The sequence below is a fragment of the Coffea eugenioides genome, chromosome 3 (assembly GCF_003713205.1).
Source record: "Coffea eugenioides isolate CCC68of chromosome 3, Ceug_1.0, whole genome shotgun sequence".
Lineage (NCBI taxonomy): Eukaryota > Viridiplantae > Streptophyta > Magnoliopsida > Gentianales > Rubiaceae > Coffea > Coffea eugenioides.
This window is the reverse complement of record NC_040037.1, coordinates 30,537,893-30,558,646: the sequence shown is the minus strand read 5'-3', so window position 1 is coordinate 30,558,646 and position 20,754 is coordinate 30,537,893. Positions and strand designations below refer to the sequence as shown.

The following is a 20,754-nucleotide window of genomic DNA, read 5'->3' as shown; positions in this document are numbered from 1 at the left end:
ATAGCTTATCACTTATTTTTGGAACTAGTTTTGCCTAGAAAATTCAATGCTACTTAATTAATTCAGATGTTCAATTTTTTTGTTATCAAACATGTCTGAACATATAAAGATCTGAATCCATTAAATTTAAGTGTTGAATTAGGTTATCAAATGCACCCTTAGTTTTTGTTAGAAACTTGTTGGTATAAGTACTTGAAGTTGGCTTTTTCTAACTAACATCTTCTTGTTCAACCCCAACATTGTTTTCTTCTTCTCTAACAACTTTAGAAAGTTTTTGTTCTAATTGGATAAAGGGAAGAGGAAGTAAAAAATGATGTTTCTCCTTGTTTATCAAACAAATAGCGATATGTAGCAATTACCCTACCTCTTCTCCTACTAACTTCTGTACTACAAACATATTACATAGTTGGGCTACCATTATCTCATTTCTCCATTTTATCTCTTTACCCCTAATAATTCTCCTTAAATTTACTATCTTTCTTTCACCTTTCTACTGTTGTAGGGAGTAATGTTAATTAATGATTAGGAAAGAAAACATAGTGGTTATTACATTAAATGAACGTGTATCTATTTTAAATTGCATTCCAAGTGAACCGACCAAACTAGACAAATCGAATGAACGAGTATGAGCAGGCTGATAAGTAAGGAGGAATTTGTTTCGCTGTCTATAGTCATCTATGTAAACTTTTTTTTATTATTTAATAATGTTTTAGCTAGTTATGGATGGGATTTAGGATGCTGATGAGAGATTTGGATCCAAGATCTTCAACTCCTGAGAACTGAATCTTAATCATTAGACAAAAGTCTCCTCGATTCGTTATCAATGTATATATTATTACAATCAGAATATTACTTAGCATTTGCATTAGCTAGCTATCCGGAGTTATTCTTCCCACCAGTTATAAGGGTTTCTTGTAACATTTGTCTAATGCACTCTTACCTAAACAATAATAATAAGAATAATAATAATAATAACAACAACAACAACAACAACAACAACAACAACAACAACAATAATAATAATAATAATAATAACAATAATAATAATAATAACAACGACACATTTATATTACATTTTTTGACTCTCAACAAAAAGTCGAAGAAAAGCTAAAATTAAAAAAATTGTCTGTCAACTTTTGGCTCCGATTCTAATTTTCCATCTCTATAATTACAAAAATTACTCTTGGAGGAGTTTAAATAATTCCTATAGTTCGATATAGTGGAGAAAAAATTGGTTTTTTAGGGGCCGGGGGGCGCAGGGGCATTTTTTTCCGGTTGTGACAATGTGCCAAAGTTCCAGAGCTTGTGAAAAAATAACTTGAATTCTTAACTGAGAATATGTGTGTTTTCCATAATTCTCAGTCAACTTTTGGGAATGTATGGGGTTTTGATAATTCTCAATTATGGGAACGTATTAACTTGTGAAAAACTGTCAGTCAACTTTTGGCTCCGATTCTCCTTTTCCATCTCTATTATTACGAAAATTACACTTGGAGGAGTTAATAATCCCTCCGGTTCGATATAGTGGAGGAAAAGTGGTTTTTTTGGGAGGAGGAAGGCATTTCACTACACTAAACTTAAAGTTCTATGGGGTTGGAAGTGAGTCTCCAAACCAAACAAGTACACTACTACATTCCTCTTAATGCACTAAGTAGGATATGAATCCCTTACGTGGTAATAGAGGTGGACAAAAATACCCGCTAACCCGAAAATCCACTATGTCCGATTCAATTCGATCCGATTCAAAAATTAGGATATCCAATCCATATTATTCGATTGGGTCAAAAGAGAATTGAGTATCCATTTGAATATGGGTATGTATTAGAGTCACATAATTAAAAACTTGCAGGTACCCGACCTGCCACTCATATATAATTTTTTATATTTTTATACACATACTATAAAATAATATTTTGAGAGCTAAATAAGCAATTTTATTGAACAAATTACATTACAAATATGGGAGGCTATAGTTTGTTTACAAGATTCAGTTGTAGATGCCATGAGCTTATGTTTTTTAGAAAAGAATTTAATTAATGTGGAATATATATTTAAGAAAATGTGCTACTTATTCCAAATTTTTATTGATTTTGAATTTTTGAATTTTTTCCTTTTTCTTTCTCTTCGCATGTTTGTTTCTTGGTGGAAGATTTTTTCGGCAAAAAAATCTTTATTAAATCTTAAATGAATATACAAAATATGAAATTAAATTTGTATAAATCATTTCTCAAAAAAATTAAATAATAAATGGGATGGGGCTGATACCTATTGACTCAATCCTGTCTCAGCGGTTACTTGATTATCGGGTACTCGGTGATACGTTGGGCGGATAAGGATCAGAAAATGGCTGATTCGCAAGGTACGAGTCGAGTCAGCCAAATGGTACACGAGACGAGTATTCGACCCATGCCCACAAATGGTACACGGGACGAGCATTCGACCCATGTCCACCCCTACCTGATAGCACGAGAGAACTCTAAGATGCTCTTCTTTACCATTGGAGCGAAGCCTGGTTGAATTTTTCATCTCAATGGGCAGGCAAAATATCGTATTAATGCATAAAATTAGTCTTACTTCTACAATTCTGTGCTAACCGATAATTATGGTTGATTAATATAAAAAATATTCTGCAACCAGATTAATTCCATCAAGCCAGAGTTCTAATACATGCATACGCCATTATCAGGTTTTTTTCTCCATAAGAGAAAGGGAATCTTTTTCTCCATTTGTACACAATATCAAACGAGTATGAGAAGGCTGATAACTACCGAGGAAATGAACCAACCAATCTAGACAAGCCAAGACAAACCAAATGAACGTATATCTATTTTAAGATGCATTCCACCTAGCAAATCCATGTTTCTTTTCTTTTTTTTAATTCAGTTTTTAAAGTGTTTTGTATCACGAACCAATAAGAAGTGATTAACAATACCAAAATAATAATAATAATAATAATAATAAATAAATAAAGTAAATAAGCAATGGAAATTAGATTCTAATACATACATAATTAGCTAGAAGTATACATCTAACAACTACCACTGTAAAATTGGTGAAACCAGAGAGATTCAAGCGTGAAAAGCTAAAGTTTGGAAAAGTGGTACGACTTTGATACAAAGGAAAACTTTAAGAAATGATACTAACCAAAGATGGATGTCACTTCAAATAATTGGAAAAACCCAAGCGTGGATAGCAAGGTTTGGAAAAGTGGTGCGATTTTGATACAGTGGAAAACTTTAAGAATTGATACTAACCAAAGATGGATGTCACTTCAAATAATTGCAAAAACCCACAGCCACAACGTTGAAAGACCATTCACCTTCAAAGACTTTCTCAAGGCAACATTCCCGTCAACACTCTATTTTTAGCCTACTAGACCAATTTTAAATATGAAATATTTAAAACCCAACCAAAAAAATCATGTAAATTGCAATAATGTTTAAGGTAGTAATGATCTTTCTGAGCAGCATATTCTTTTTCTCTCCCAGATACTTATTGTGATCAATAAATTCTTTTGATTTAGTAGTTCTCCACGTTGGTAATTATTGGAACTCTACAACTTTGATGATCTTTCTGAGCAGCTTATTCTTTTTCTCTCCCCGATACTTATTGTAATCATTTAATTCTTTTGATTTAGTAGTTCTACACGTCGGTAATTATTGGAACTCTACAACTTTGAGTTCTACAATAATCTCTCTCTCTTCTAATATCAAATTTACACTATTCCTATATTATGGGGGAGGGGGAGCCCAATTAAATTTGCATAGGAATTGAAAGCTGAACCTTCAGTTTAAACAAGTGCATTACTGAAAATGGAAGCACAATGCTTCCATGTAATGTACTAGACAGGATTTAAATCCACGACCTAACGCACGGAAGAGCTCTAATACGTTTCCTGACCATTGGATCAAATCCCAATACTCTGAACTCTCTCAAGACAGTATTCTTATCAATACTCTATTTCTGACTTACTAAAGTAAATGGACAAGAAACGACTGGCACAAGAAGTTACCTAACAAAACACCAATTCTACATTTGGACTACTTTAACTTGACTTCAATAAAAGTCTCATAATTTATTAAAAAAACTCCTATAATCCTATGCCAACACCTTTTATTTTAGCCTTATCACAGGGGGAGGGATGGGTGGGGAGAGGGAAGGGTAGAATGGTCCGAAAGGAGGGAATGAAAGTAAAAGATTCTAAATTCGAACCCTCACATTTATATTTAAAAAAAAAATTATCACATTAACTAATGTAATTCCAATTAAAAATTAATTTGGATTGCATTTTTCATGATTTTTCATGGAAAAAATACTGTAGCGATTTGATGTATGTGAGGGAAAAAGGTAATAGGGAAATGTGATCACGGAAAACGATGTAATTTTCCGACGAAAAACCGCAATCCAAACAAGGCCACAATCATGAAAAATGCAATCCAAACACAACCTTAATTTTTAATTGGAATTACATTAGTTAATGTGATAATTTTTTTTTTAAATATAAATGTGAGGGTTCGAATTTAGAATCTTTTACTTTCATTCCCTCCTTTCGGACCATTCTACCCTTCCCTCTCCCCACCCATCCCTCCCCCTGTGATAAGGCTAAAATAAAAGGTGTTGGCATAGGATTATAGGAGTTTTTTTAATAAATTATGAGACTTTTATTGAAGTCAAGTTAAAGTAGTCCAAATGTAGAATTGGTGTTTTGTTAGGTAACTTCTTGTGCCAGTCGTTCTTGTCCATTTACTTTAGTAAGTCAGAAATAGAGTATTGATGAGAATACTGTCTTGAGAGAGTTCAGAGTATTGGGATTTGATCCAATGGTCAGGAAACGTATTAGAGCTCTTCCGTGCGTTAGGTCGTGGATTTAAATCCTGTCTAGTACATTACATGGAAGCATTGTGCTTCCATTTTCAGTAATGCACTTGTTTAAACTGAAGGTTCAGCTTTCAATTCCTATGCAAATTTAATTGGGCTCCCCCTCCCCCATAATATAGGAATAGTGTAAATTTGATATTAGAAGAGAGAGAGAGATTATTGTAGAACTCAAAGTTGTAGAGTTCCAATAATAAGTTGATCAAATTCAGACAAATTTCCAGTGAATCAGCAAAGAAGGCGATACATGAAGTATCCTAGCAAAAAGCAAACCACTTGTGAAAGCAACATAAGAAGTATCCTAGTAAAAGGCCAACGACTTTTTATGCAAGTTGATTTGTTTCCCCGTTAATAAGGGAGACATTCCTGAATACACTTCACTTTTTTTTTCAAACCTTCGTATCATATTAAATTAGCATAATTTGAATTGAGAATTAAGTGGAGAAAAATTAGATTAGTTTTCAGTCAGTCAGCCAAGAAGACAATACATGATATATCCTGGCAATAATGAAAGAAAAAAACTAGTGAAAGGAACACATGTACCATCCTAGTAAAAGGCCAACGACTTCGTAAGCTAGTTGACTTACTTTCAACATAGCTTGGCCGACACTCTTCTGTAATTTCTGTGAATCCTCCTTGATGAGGCTCGGTTTTGATGCCACGTTGCATTTCATTTGAAAATCAGTAAACGTTCACTGCTAAAATTTCTCGCATTTTTCTTGTTGGAACGAGGAGCACTGATAGTCTTGTCAAGTCTTCACGTCACTTAGAGTGACCAAAAATGAGTCTGTGTCCTGCTTTGATTTTTTTTTTTTTTATTATTACCCTTCCCACCCTTCTCAGTACCTTTCTCACCTCTAACTATCAGGCATGAGATTTAAACCCTTAACAGCAGGAAAGACCTTAAGGGCCCTCCCTTGCCATTACAATCCTGGTTTGAATTTGTTCGCTATCTGTATACATCTACGTCTCATTTTTTTAAGTAATTTTTAGTACGGGAAGGGTAAGATTTAAAAAGGGAGCAGGGGAAGAAAATTTGAACCTAAGACTTCTAATCCATGTGTTTCAATATTAGTCACTAAATCAAGTTCCCTTCAGCTAGTCATCTGTGTACACATTGAGTGAGTGTGTTTGGATAGAAATAATTTGAAAAAAAAAATAATTTGCCTCACAATTTCAATCACCTTTTTATCTCACATACATCATATCATAAAAAGTGTTACAGTAATTATCTCAAATAAATCATCCAAATAAACTCTTATCCAACCCAATTCCAGCAGCGGTAACATTATTTGGCATTTGTGTTAGCCCAGCTATCCTAATCTATTCTTTCCACCAGATATTTGGGTTTCTTGAAAATTTAGTCTAGTGTACTCCTAGCCATAATAATAATAATAATTAAAATAATAATAATAATAATAAAACATTTCTTTTATATTTTGGACTCTCAACAAAAAAAATTCAAAGAAAAACAAATTTCATCAGTTCAATTTTTGGCTCCCACTCTTCTTTTCCGTCTCTATTATTACAAAAGATACAATTGGACGACTTTAAGTCAATTCCTCTAAGGTCCATATGATGGAGAAACAATGGCGGGCGTTTCACTCCACTAACCTCACTTTCCACTTGTGTTACTGTCCGAAAGTTCCACTCTTGTTAAAAAGTATGGTAACTTCATAGTTCATCTCAACTGGAGGCAAAATATCGTATTAACGAGTAAAAATAGTCTTTACTTCTACAATGTTTTGCTAACTAGCCATTATGGTTGATTAATAGAAAAAAAATTATGGTTGATTAATGGGAAAAATATTCTACTAGAAGATTAGTAATTATCTAGCAGAGTTCTAATGTTTTACGAATTAACTATGACTTAGATGGATGAAGTGTTGTAAATATCTAAATAAGAGCCAAAAGCAAAGTTGCTGTTTGTTTATGTAATCTTTCTATTAGCATGTTCGCAATATTATGGCCAGGTCCCAGTTGACTACGACGAGTGAAAGTGAGGACCGAGGCTTCCACTTCAGAAATGAGACGCGACATGCGAGTAGATGTTTGTAAGAATTTTGGGTTTCTAAATGTAGAACTCAAAAGTTAACCATAAACTGTAGGGACAATAAATTATTTTTTTTGTTGGAGGGGGTTCAATGATTAACCCAAAAATATATAAAGAGAGGCTATTTTACACAGACGTAAATAAATATGTGCAGAAGCGATGACTTAGTAAATAAATCTTGACAATCACAATAAGTAAACCTACGAAAATTCCTATTCTTAAATAATAAAATTACCATAATTTGACTCCAATAAATTACAAAAAAAATTGACTTGAATAAAATAACATAATTAAATAATAACGTATATTATGCTTGATTTAATATGTTAACACTAAATATAATTAGTGTATTCAATATTTAGGACTTATTTTCAAGTTTTTCACTTGTTCCTTGTTAAGATGGTCCGATTTCTTTGTCAATTTTGATGTTGAAATGAACTTTTTCACCTCGAGAAGTTCGGGCTAAACTTCTACGAAGATTCAGGAAATGGTCGGTTGCATTCAAGAGAAGGAAGTAGACCGGAAGACAAAGTCTTTGTCTTCCAGCTGATGTTTGTAACCTTTAGAATATTCGGAATTTTACAAACTTGAATAATTTAATCAAGGATATATAAAATTGCTGTAGCAACTTTTTTTTAAAAAATTTTTTTAGCAGGAAAGGAGTAGTATTTAAGAAGTGGATAGAGGGAAGGCAGGATTTAGATTTAGCATCTCTAATTTTTAGAATTTCAACCTTACAAACTGTTGGAAAAATCATTTTGAAAACTTCAAATGAAGATTACTTTCTAACTATTATGTGAAGATGTCAGATCAGGGCAGGAAATTAAAAGAAAAACATATTCAACATGGTAAACAAAATTTTTTGACAAAATTTAGTTGTTCATTAAATTTTTTACAACTATTTCCATTTTTTATTTTTTTAAATTTTGGAGCACTTTATACATCAAAAATTGCGTATTGCTCGATATTTTTCCGATATACTACATCCAATTTGGAATTACATATTTCGCAACCATTGCCGACGTATCAATGTCAGTCATAACAATGTCAAATAGATACAAGTTCTAACGTTCTGTAATTATAATTACTGCCTTCAAAAGGAGTACATCATGTAAAGCGAGAGAAATTTTCACATTAACACAGTGTGTCAAGTTGCAAAATTGTTTTTGGAAGTTAGAAGTTCTACGAAATTGTTTGATGTTTAAGTTGTATTAATCATATATGTCTTATAAATGGTTAGTTTTTTCAAGTGAAGCTAAATATATGAAGGTTTTTGGGCGACTATAAAAAAAATATGTAATTTGGGAGAGTGAAATATGAAAATGATAAGAATTTGTCCTTAAGACATATAAACTGCCCCAGTTCAAGGAATTTTCTGGCTTCGTCCCTTGTTTAGCACCTTTATAAAAAGAAACATCAACACGCTTATTGGATACTCTCATAATGAATATGGCGAATCAAAACTTCCAAATTTTGGTGTTTTCTACACTCTTTCCAACCCTAGTTCTAGCAGAGTGCACCTGCGATATTGAGAGAAATGCAGATGGAAATAGGAGTTCGGCCCTCAAGTACAAATTAGGAGCAATAGCTGCGACCTTATTTGCTAGCTCTATTGGCATCTGTCTACCAATTTGGGGAAAGAAAATACCATCTTTAAACCCTAAAAGCAATTTCTTCTTCATCATCAAATCTTTCACCGCCGGCATAATTTTAGCAACAGGGTTCATTCACATCCTTCCCGATGCTTTTGATAGCTTGACTTCTCCATGCATTCCCATCAATCCTTGGGGAAACTTTCCGTTCACCGGTTTTGTAGCAATGGTTGCTGCTATTTGTACGCTTATAGTTGATGTGTATGCAAATTCTTATTATAAGAAGAAGTATGGAAACGAGAACTTTCAAGCTACAGTGGGGGCAGGTGATCGCAATAATGGAGAGAGTAATCTCTCAGGAGTGCTTCCTCTTCATACTCATGCCATACATGGTCATGGACATGCCTCGATGGAAGGGGATACCATTTCTACTGAGCTTCGGTATCGTGTGATATCGCAGGTAATTATATATGTACTTTTATATAGCAAATGGGATAAATTGTCACTAAACTATTTATAATTCATTGATTTATTTTGTCACCAAACTCTTAACTTAGGTAACATGGTTATTAAACTAATTAAAACATATTCTTATGTCAAAAAAGTGATTATTTTTATTAGTAATTGAGTGACCAAAGTATAAATTTTTGTTTGTTGAATGATAAAAAGTATACTACTCCAATAGTTGAATGATTGTTTTAGCTAAACAAAAAGTTTAGTGACCAAACCAAGGAATTCTGTATAGTTTATTGATTATATTTTCCATTTGCCCTATCTTTACGTTCCAGTTTTGTTATAACTAATCATTCTAGAGAGTCGTATAGGCTAACGGATAAAATTTAAGGAAAAATAAAATTAGGATAGACGATGCTGTATGTGGCCTTGGTAAGGTTAGTCACTTGGGACGATACTTTCTTGTTTGTGGAAAAAGTGCGAGTTTGAATTGTATGTCATTGCTCATACAAAATATATTCAGTTGTGGTTTAAATGACTTTTTTTTTACTGTGGTGTGCGGATGGATGGCTGTTAGTAAGAAGCAATATTATTTTTAAAAAAATTCTAGTAAAGAGAGATAGGCTTCAAGAAGTGGAGCTTCAGAAATTAGAACCTAAAACTCTTTAAGTTTTGGGATTTCAGTCTAAGCCATTAGACTAAGATTTCCTCGACTGTTGGTAAGAAGCAATAATGGTTAAGCAAATTAGCTTGCTACAAGAGTTAATTACTACTAGCACCATCACCAATTTGAAGATTGCATCTTAAACTGTCACAAGCACAGATAGCAGTTCCAAGCCTTATGCAATCAAATTGTGGCACACTAATGTAATCAATTGAAAATCCGCTAAATTTTGTTTGTTATTCTTTTAATTAAAGATTTTAGTCATAAATAAATAAGAGTATTTTGGTAAATAGCATCGAAGTAGGGATATTAGAATTTTTGGGAAATAAAAAATTATTGGTTTTGAGCTCAACTGAACAATATGTGCCATAAATTGATAGTATAAGACGCTAAAATGTTGAAATCAGTATTTTAGACCATAAAGCTCAAATTAGCGATAGTTTAAGGATTCATATTGCAATTAATCTTAATTATACTTTTTACTTCTATATTTCTTATGAGGTTTCCTCTTGTTTTAATGTTGATATAGGTTTTGGAATTTGGAATTATTATGCACGCCCGATTTATTGCCATTGCTTTGGGTGCATCGGGTAGTCTAGAAACAATAAGGCCTCTGCTGGTAGCTTTCACGTTTTATCTATTTTTCGAGGGTATTGGATTAGGCGGATGCATCACTCAGGTACTTACCTTGTCTCAGCTGTTTGGTTTTTATATTCCACATTTTTTTTTTTGCTTTTTAAGAGATTGTTTATGCTTCAATATATCCGTTTGGATTGGCCTAGTTTTCAAAACAAGATTTTCAAGTACAAACAAAAATAACTTAAAAAATATCTTATCCATATATACAATATTTCAAATATTTCAAAAAATATCTATAATAAAAAATTTTTATAGACATTATCAAAGTAAAATATTTTAAAAACACTTTCAAAAATATTTAATCCAATCGGTTAGATTGCAAATTTTTTAGGATGTTTTTGAAAATATATTTTGATGGATTTTAAAATTTAAAATTTCATGGAGTATTTGTAAAAATTTAAAATACTTCTCCTTTCCTCTCTTTCTTCCTCCTTCCTCCTTCCTCCTCCCTCTTCCTCCCCTCCCCTCCCCTCTCCCACAAGAAAAGATTAATTATAATCAGTTACAACCATTTAAGAAAACGTTTTTGGTTAAATCATTGCAAGAATATCCAAAAGAAACTGACTTTCTCTAATAAAATTAAAAACCCAGAGTTCTAGGTTTTTTTTCCTTCACTAATTTGTCGGTTTTAAATTAATTGGGTGTGGTGATGATGCATGAAACAGAGAATGGAGAGGCAGGTGGGGGGTTCCTGGTGGTGCCGGTTTTGGGTTGGAGAAAAGCAGGGGAAGAAAAGGAGAAGGACCCAAATGGGGATTACGTGAAATTGAAAGATGGTGATGTGGAGGAAGGCTATGGTAGGGTAGCAAACATCGGATTAGGTGTGGGGTTTGCATCATCGTCTTCTTCTTCCTCCTGTTCTTGTTCTCGTTGCAGTAGATGCTAGTCTTCTATTTGACGGTGGGCTAAATTGATTTTTTTTGGTGGGATTTCTAGCAGTCTTGGCAGTTGTTTTCTTCAAATAGATTGGACCATAGATGGGGAGGGAGGTCGCGAGAGAGAGGAGGGGAAGGTAGGAAGAAAGGGAGGAGAGTGGAGGTGGTGGTGGGTGAAAGAAGAAAGAAGGGGATAGGTTTTTTCGTTTTAAATTACGTGCATTTGAAAATTTTGGAATATTTTTGGAGTTATTTTTGTTTGTATATTATTATAATAATTTCTATAAAAAAAACTAATTTATGAAAAACAGTCGAATCTAAATGGAACCATATTTATGCAAACTTTGAATCTACTGAAGTTGCTTAAAATATCTCAATGCATATACTTTTGGGATAATTTTAGAAACCTCTCTCGAAGTTTTTAATTATTTCACTGATCTATTTTTAAGTTTTGAAAATTATACTAATCTCTCTTGAAATTAATTATCGTGTAATATTAAGGCTGAATCAATAATTAAAAAGTGATGTTAGGAGAGAGAAAATAATATGATTTCATTATTACCGCTCATCTACTACATATTGAATTAATTTAACACCAATACACATATTTAAAATATATTAAAATTTGTTGTTTATCATTAGAGATCAAATAATATATAACATCAAAAAATAATATATCATTTTATTTATTTTTACTTAATACAATATCCAAATTACTCTTTTCAGTTACATGCTCATTGACAAACTTGATCAATAACAAATAATCAAAAAATTTGTAACCAAAATATTACAAAGAATAAATTTTAACATCATAAATATCCTTGGTAATATATTAAGGTAGTTGTTGAGATTTTTATGATATTAAAGTTCGCTCTTTGTAATATTTTGGTTACATATTTTTCTAGTTATTTGTTATTGATTATATTTGACAATGGGTATATAACTAAAAAGAGCAATTTACATTAAGTGAAATATATACAATGATACTATTTTTTTATGCCATATACGATTTAATCTCTAATGATAAACAACAAATTCTATTATTTTCTTTGATGTTTGGACTAGTATTAGATTAATTAAACAATTTAGTAGATGAGACGCAATGGTAGAATCATATTATTTTTTCTATTCTAATATCACTTTTAATTGTTGGTTAAATCTAGATGCTACAAGATAATAAATCTTAAGGGGGGTTAATGTAATTTTCAAAATCTAAAGGGAGGCCAATGAAATGGTTAGAAACCTCATGGAAAGTTTCTGAAATTATCCCCAAACTTTCAATCTACGATGTACTAGAAAATCTTGGCTGTAAACAAAGTAACTGGGGCTAGCTGCCTTTTTATTTCGTTTGGCTATTAACTTTTGTTTTTCTGTCGCGTGAACCTCAACAATACTCTCACATTTGGTAAAAGATAATAAATTAAAGTAGAGAAAATTATGTACAGTAGTTTAGTACTTTCATATTCGACAAAGATAGTCAAATTTTTAATACTGGATGCAGATATTTTCCATTAGTCTATCTCTAGTTATTGTCATTTCGCAAATCTTTTCAAGGTGTCGAAATCATGTCAACTTTTAGAACGTGGTTGTCCACATTAAAATCTCTTTAATTTCATTCATTTCTCTGTATCTTCTACCTAAAATCTGTTTGGATCCTTCAGTTTTTCAAAAACTAGTTTTTCAAATACTATAAAAAAATTTTAAAAAGTACTCTAAAATGTACTCTAAAAAATAATCTAATTTTTTTTATATTTAAAAAAATCTCAAAATATATTTTAAAAACTTTACTACTCTTAAATATTCCAAAATATTTTCTAAAAATATTTCAAAATATACTCTAAAAACTCTGCTACAGTAAAATTTTTCAAAAATACTCCAAAAAACAGCTAATCCAAACATTTCTAAAAAATCAAGTCAACTTTCAACAATTGGATCTCAAAATCAAGGCCAAAACTTGGGCAGATTCAGTTTCAAAATATCCAATGGCCCAAATTGTACCACATCACTTGATAAGCGGTATGACACAATTTGGACTATTGGATTCACTTATTTCTATTTCTTACATGCCAAGAACAGTAAGTAAATAGAATTTTTACTACTTGCTACTTTATTTTTGAATATATTTTTTGACTGTTTGCTGCTCAGTTTTATTTGTTTGGTCAATTTTATTCTTTAAATGTATGACACCTTCCTAGGGGAAAAAACAAAAAGAAAACTGATATTGCAGTAGAAATGCAACTTCTTATAGCTGCTGTATGCATTTAATTTGCTTATGCCCAATTTCCTACAATTATGTTCAGATATTTGAATATTAGTAGATAATTTAGTGAATTGTGATGTAATGATCTCTGTTATCCAATTTTGTATCTCTAGGGAAAATTCAATGTGCGAGCAATTGCAATCATGTCTGTTTTCTTCTCGCTTACAACACCAGTTGGAATTGCGATTGGGATTGGAATAGCAAATGTCTACAAAGATAACAGCCCAATTGCTATCATAGTGGAAGGAATTTTTGATTCAGCACCAGCCGGTATCCTAATTTACATGGCATTGGTGGACCTTCTCTCTGCAGATCTCATGAATCCAAAGATGCAAAGCAATTCAAAGCTTCTGCTTGGGGCAAATGTTTCCTTTCTTTTTGGTGCTAGTTGTATGTGTCTCTTGGCCAAATGGGTCTGAAATACATACATATATACAAATATATATATATATATATATATATATATATATAATTAGAAGCACTCTCTTTCCTGTATGGCGTGTTTAATTGATTTTGGATTTAACCCACTTTGCCAATAAATTACCCGTCTTTAAACAAATGTCTAATAATTATAGGTCACTTATTTCTCATAAACGGAGTTGGCTCCACTCGGTTACAACTCCACTCCCGTTGCTTTCAATGTCCTTTTGGTGAAACACAGGTATGAAGTTCTTGTCAATGGTTGAGATTAGTTTGCACTAATTATGCTTATTTAACCTTAGTCGGGGAAGGTGGAGATAAAAAACATCATTCAAGTAGCGTCATCAATAACTTAGGATCGGAAGTAATTATCCAGATATTTTTTTGCTAAAAAGTTTAGTGCCTCAAATGAGAATAGGGGTAGCAGTTCTCAACACGACTCGAATCGAACACGAAATTAGTGGGTATGAGTTTACTCTTCACGGTCAAACCCGAATAAGCCGCTAAATAAACATGTTCAACTCAAGTAAACATGGATTGACCCTTTTGACCCATCTAATCCATTTAATATGTAATTTTATAATTTAATTAATAAATTAGAGGCATAAAAGAAATAAAAAGAAAACTAACTAAGGCTATAAATTAGTATTACGAGAACAGAATCATGAATATTATGCGAAAATAAGGTATTTTATTTGTGAAAGTGTCGAAGTTTTGTTTTGTTCACTATTTTTTTTTTGCACACAGAAAAACCCAAAAATTACTACGAGATTGGGCTGCAATTTTCTATATTTTTATGGAAACTCCATTATAAAAAAAAAACACCGTACTGCCAAAGTGAGAAGGTTAAAAAATAAAAAGAAAGTTAAGTACACTGGTTATTCAGGTCACGTTCCCATGTTTTGCGAAATTAATGAGTCGTGTTTGGGTTAAGAAAGTTGATTTATTTAAAATTTCGGATCGGGTTTGAATTGATGTGTTGTCTAGAATACCTAAATTTCAAACCGACCCGCCAACCCGTGACCCAACCCAATTGCTTGAGAAGCTTTTATTTGTTTTGGGACCTCTATTTTCTATGAATAGATATTGTATAGGACTAAGATAAAGTGTTTATCTTTTCCATATCTTATAATTGGTTATAAGGGTTTATGAATAGATATTGTATAGGACTAAGATAAAATGTTTATCGGTGATTGGAATATTGGGAAATATACAAAATGATGCCACCACTTCTGACAATAGAGGTATGGCCAGGGGTTTGATTGATAGAATGAATGATTATGAGTTTGTTTTTGCATTGCACCTGATGAAGTATTTATTGGGAATCACAAATGACTTGTCACTTGTTTTGCAACAAAGGGATCAAAATATTGTCCAAGCCATGAGTTTGATTGATACTATGAAATCTCAATTGCAAGACTTTAGGGAAGAGGGATGGCAAATAATTTTAGATGAAGTCAACAATTTTTGTGAGTTGAATATGATTCCCGTGATTGATATGGAAGACAGTATAGCAATCCGTGGCAATGCCAGGCGCAGTCGCAGAGGTCAAACCATCACTAATTTTCATCATTATCGCGTGGAAATTTTTTGTGAGGTATTATTTTTGAAATTATTATTTCATTACATTTGTTACTTGTTAGCAGATTTTCTTAGTTATTAATTTTATTATTGTTGTGATGTCAGGTTGTTGATTTAATTATACAAGAGATGAATAATCGTTTCTCGGAAGTTAGCACGGAATTGCTTAGTTGCATAACATGTCTTGATCCAAAAAGTTCTTTCTCTCAATTCAATGTGCAGAAACTACTCCGTCTTGCTGATTTATATCCTGAAGACTTCTCAAGTAACGATTATTTATATCTTGAGTCTCAACTTCGAAATTATATTTATAATGTGCAACGCGATCCTCAATTTTCAGAAGTTGAAGATTTGGGAAGTCTTGCTCAACAAATGGTTAAAACTGGTAAAAATACAGTTTTTCCATTGGTTTATCGTCTGATCCAGTTGGCATTAGTTCTACCAGTTGCGACTGCTTCTGTTGAAAGAGTATTTTCTGCAATGAATATTGTCAAGACTGATTTGCGCAACAAAATGGGAGACGAGTGGATGAATGACTGTCTGGTTGTATACATCGAGAAGGATATTTTTGCAACAATTGAAAATGAGCAAATATTGCAGCGTTTTCAACGGATGAAGACTCGCAGAATGCAATTGCCTCCTCTTCGTTATTCGAGTGCAACAACTACCAATACTTCAAGTGTTAATCAATAACAAATTTTTGGGTATGTATAATTATATGTTTTTATTATTTTTATAATTATTGATTCTAAATTTTACTTATTAAATATATTTATTTCGTCACAAAAAAAATTTTTAATACACTTCAGCCCCCCCAAAAATAAATTTCTGGCTCCGTCCCTATCCATATGAAGAAAATAAAGGGACTGATTAAGCACACTTTCTTTTACCTTTTCTAAGAGCAATAGGCAGATAAAGACTTGAATCTATAGATGGAGGAACTGCATAAGTTGAGAACGACAATAATACACTTGAGTGACAGATGGTTTTGTAGGAATAGAGGGACTGATATTAGTTAGAACAGCATAAATTAGAACATCATCTTCCTCCCGTTACAACAATAGATGCTGGACGTAGGACAAAATAGAATGGTCACAAAAAGTGTAACATCACTAGAAATTAAATAATAGTCTAAAGTTGAAGAATGGCACCTATATCCTTTTTGAAGGCAAGAGTAATCTAAAAAGACACACTTGAGAGATTTAAAATCTAATTTAGATACTTAAAAATGGATATCACGAACAAAACAACTACACCCAAATATGCAGGGTTTGGCTGGGAATAAATATTGGATTCAAAAAAAATCTTATAAGAAATCTCCAAGCAAGTACAAATGACGGCAAGCGATTAATTAAGAAACAAGTCATTGAAACAGCATCTATTCAAAACTACTTAGGGGCCTTCATTTAAGATAGAAGGGTTCTAACAACTTCTAATAAGTGTCTATTTTTTCTTTTAACAACACCATTTTGAGGTGGTGTGTTAAAACATAAATATTGGTGAAGAATTCTATTTTTTGATATGTATGTTTCAGAAGGCATAGAAAAGTACTCCTTTGCATTACCACTTCGCAAAATATGTACATAGACATTAAATTTTATCTTTATTTCAGCACAAAAGGAATAAAAGACATTGCATAAATTTGAACAACTTTGCACTAAATAAAACCAAGTAACATAAGAGTAATCATTAACACAGATGACGAAATACCTAAAAAATAATTTGAATACTACTTGATAAGGACCGCAAATATCAAAATGTAGTAATTCAAATGAGGATGCAACCCAAGTTTTGACCCTACGCACGGTGATGCTTGGAGAACTAACATGACTCACAATCTAATTGAGATAGATCTTTATTCAAAGTAGGTAAAGATGGATGACTGAAACCATGGTGAACTTCAATAAGGCCTCTATAGCTTTATGCGACCAGTCTTTTTGTGTTTTAACACTGTCATTAAAGACAAGAGTGCCACAATAAAGGAAAAAATAGAGTGGTCTCAAAAAAATTTTAAGCAATGGGTCTCAAAAAGTGCATCATTAGCATAAAGTATAACATCTTTTGTGAGGACTTGAAATTTATTTTATATTTTGTATTTTAATCTACTTGTCTTGAATTTTTTGTTGATTTAATGGTTAAGTCATGATTTTTTATCCTTTTACCTTATTTAACTTGGTGCATGTTGAATTTCATATTGCGTTATGCTAATGTGACCAACTAGTGAGGTGTATGCAATAAATTTGGTGAATTAGAGAGAGTTTTGTACAGAAGGGATTATGTAACAAGAGGTGCCAAGAATTAATTGGAGGAGCACTAAATATCTTGGTGATTAGAAACAAATAGAGAGGCAAATAAATAGACATTCACCTTGTTGCGCCACTTGTTGTTTATCCATGAAACCTTGACCAAGACTAAGAGTTCATTCTTATCCAAATCAAGCTTTTATATCACACAAAGCTCCTTGTTTTTCTTTCTTCTTGGCCGAAATTTGAGAGAGGAAAAGGAGAGAAAACCAACTCAATTTCAAGCCTTGATTCTTGCTTATTTGGCAAGAAGTCAAAATAAAAACCCTAATCTACTCCGTAGAACTTTGAATTAAGCTTGGATGGAAGCTCTTGGTGAAATTTTTGGAGGAAGAAAGCCTTGCTTCTTTCTTGATTTGCTTGCCATCCTTAGGTTTGGAAGTAAAGATGTAAATTTTGTTAAAAACTCTATCTTTCTTGATGTTTACATGATGATCAACTAGATGTACTTGAGGAACTACTAGGTTTCCTTGATGTATGATGATCTACTAGGTCTACTTAATGATCTACTAGATTTTGAATTTGTTTGATGTATATTGGTCTAAGATGAGAAGGAAGGATTACTATGGATTGTTTCATGTTGTTTTCAAATTATATGATCAATTTCCAACTTTGGTACATGAAGTGCATAGCCTAGTTGCAAATTATTTGTGTGATTTTGATAATTTTCTTGCCAAGAATATATACTATATGACGCATATTATGCTAACTATGATTTATTGTGTTTTTGCTATGCAGATAAAGTCAAAACTTGGAAGTTTAGATGGAGGAATTGGGGGTTAAGTGTTGCTAAGTTTGCTTGGTTGACGGGGTGAGCGAGATAAGGACTTGTATGAAGGATTTTATGTTTTTCAAGCTATGTTGCAAAAATTCCAACTTTGGTGCATAATCTAGTTAGTTAGTTTTGAACTTTATATATGTGAAAGTTTGATGGATTTCCTTGTCTAGCATATGCATCATACACTTCATGATATGTTAGTTTGATTGCTAGTGTGTTTACTATGGGAATAGGGTGGAAGTTGGAGGTTTACCTGGAACTTGGGGACAAGTTGCTCCACATTTTACTTGATTGGTCGTTTGAAAGAGGGAGAGCTAGTTTGACTTACTTTTGCACATATTCTTGTTACTTTTGTCCAAGACACTTGTTAAACCTTACTCTTCATATGTATGTTGATTTTGAACTTTTAACAAAGAGTTTTGGTGAAACAAAAATCTTGTTCTTTAGAGTTTTGAGTATGTGACAGTTTATAGATGGATTCTTGGTAGGATTTTTGCCTAACAGTACTTGTTACTTGCTTATGAGAGTTTTGACATATTGTGGTTCAAAACACTTAACAAGACTTTGATCTTTGCCTGTCTGTTGGATTTGAGCTAACCAAAAAGGTTTACGAGGAAGAACTCTATTACATTTGATTACTCGCAAGTTCTAGTTGAAAACACTGAGAGTCTTGTCTCATTTTCTTTGAAATTTTTGCCTATGATTGACATCCATTTGCACTATATGTTGCTTGAAACATTGACCTTGCATGTATGTGAATTTTTCTCTTGATTTGAACGAAGAAACCTATGCAACTTTGGAAACTACAATTGGGGTAAAACGTGCTAATTAATGTGTTTTCTAGATGAAGCTTTGAAGCTCTAATTTTCTTATGTATATTGGTTTTGAGTTGCTCGACTCTTGATGTAATATATGATTACAAGACTTGAAAGTGTCTAAGAGGAAGAATCAGGATATGAAGTGAAACGATTGTGATCAATTGGTGAGTGTTCCAACTTCATGTTAGGACCATGTGATTTATTTGATTGATGCTTCATGTGACTTGTTGCTTGAAATTGCTAGATATCTTGACTTGTTATTGCAAAGGCGAGTGTGTACTTTATTGCGCTCGACCTGCTAAGCTTGCTTGACTTGATATTAAATAGGCGAGTGTATACTTTATCGCACTCGACTTGACTTGACTGAGTTCTTGTTATCCTGTTTACAAGTGAACTATTTATAAGTGAACTGATATACATGTGCATGACTTGAAAGTCGGTTTTAAATGCTATCTCATTGACTATACTTGTTCTTGGAATTTCAAACCCCATCGGTTAGTTAGTCAAATCAAGCTAATAAGGATTTGGTCTAGGTGATTGACGAACCATGGGTAGTATCTATTATTTATTTCGTTAGATGCGTCCTCTGGAACCGTGAATTTCGGTCCCGGTAGGAGGTTGATCGGTGGACGGAGATTGGCATAAAGTGATGATCTGCAGATATTATTTATTATTGTATTTCAAATTTTGACAGAGTATTAACGGACTCGAAAAATGCTACTGCTGGACTAGCTGCAAGTGAAATACTAAACGAGACTAAATACTATGCCTCGAATCTAGCAGGGGCCACCATATCAGTTATATCAAATTTTGAATCCTGGGTGCTCTGCCTGGAATCTGGCAGGGGCCACTATATTAGTTATATCAACGTTTGAATCCTAAGTGCTCTGTCTAGAACCTGGTGGGAACTACCATATCAGTATCCGTATCATTTTCTTACTGTGATAAATTGTTTATTTGAATATATGAACTATTAATGACTCTCTTGTAGTTGTTTACTTTCTTTGTTTTAAGATTCTGAGATATGTGATTGTTATCTTGCCATTTTGACTGCATGTTTTTCTTGGAACCTCACTAGACTTTTACCTCATCCTATTACTTGATTTCCTTAACATGGTGCGGGGATGGGAGACAAGAATAGTAATAGCGTGTAATAGGAGATTTTGATCTTATTTTTGGCCGGTATTGTATTATGGTACTATTCATTTAGGTTCTTTTCTTTTCGGCTTGTACTTTGATTTGTATATTTGGATGACTTATAGCATGTAAATGTTATATTGAAGGATTTTAGTGTTATTGATTTGAAAATATTAGTGAGTGAGTCTTGACGCGTGTTGAGCAAGTGGTCCGCTAAATTTTAGGGTATGTCATAGGAGGAGATGGGGTCATCACAGATAGTATCAGAACTCTTAATGAACTCAAGCCAGGAGAAGACTTTCGGAC

At 32.7% G+C, this 20,754-nt stretch overlaps 2 protein-coding genes across 2 annotated transcripts; both read left to right on the top strand.

The window, feature by feature from the left end:
• Positions 1–8,377: 8,377 nt before the first annotated feature.
• On the top strand, positions 8,378–13,830 carry LOC113766392 (zinc transporter 5-like). Its single transcript, XM_027310587.1, has 3 exons — positions 8,378–8,980; positions 10,167–10,316; positions 13,525–13,830. The coding sequence occupies exons 1-3, from the start codon at positions 8,378–8,380 to the stop codon at positions 13,828–13,830; spliced, it is 1,059 nt and encodes a 352-aa protein (XP_027166388.1).
• Positions 13,831–15,077: 1,247 nt separating this feature from the next.
• LOC113766391 lies at positions 15,078–16,105 on the top strand. Its single transcript, XM_027310586.1, has 2 exons — positions 15,078–15,428; positions 15,518–16,105. Exons 1-2 carry the CDS (start codon positions 15,078–15,080, stop codon positions 16,103–16,105), a joined length of 939 nt encoding a protein of 312 aa, XP_027166387.1.
• Positions 16,106–20,754: the final 4,649 nt, after the last annotated feature.

Bases quoted from the DNA above. Each gene is read 5' to 3' on its own strand.
- LOC113766391 (XM_027310586.1), top strand. From the start codon at position 15,078: ATGGCCAGGGGTTTGATTGATAGAATGAATGATTATGAGTTTGTTTTT. The intron at 15,429-15,517 runs GTATTATTTTTG...TTGTGATGTCAG, and splicing joins GCGTGGAAATTTTTTGTGAG to GTTGTTGATTTAATTATACA.
- LOC113766392 (XM_027310587.1), top strand. From the start codon at position 8,378: ATGGCGAATCAAAACTTCCAAATTTTGGTGTTTTCTACACTCTTTCCA. The intron at 8,981-10,166 runs GTAATTATATAT...ATGTTGATATAG, and splicing joins GGTATCGTGTGATATCGCAG to GTTTTGGAATTTGGAATTAT. The intron at 10,317-13,524 runs GTACTTACCTTG...TTGTATCTCTAG, and splicing joins TAGGCGGATGCATCACTCAG to GGAAAATTCAATGTGCGAGC.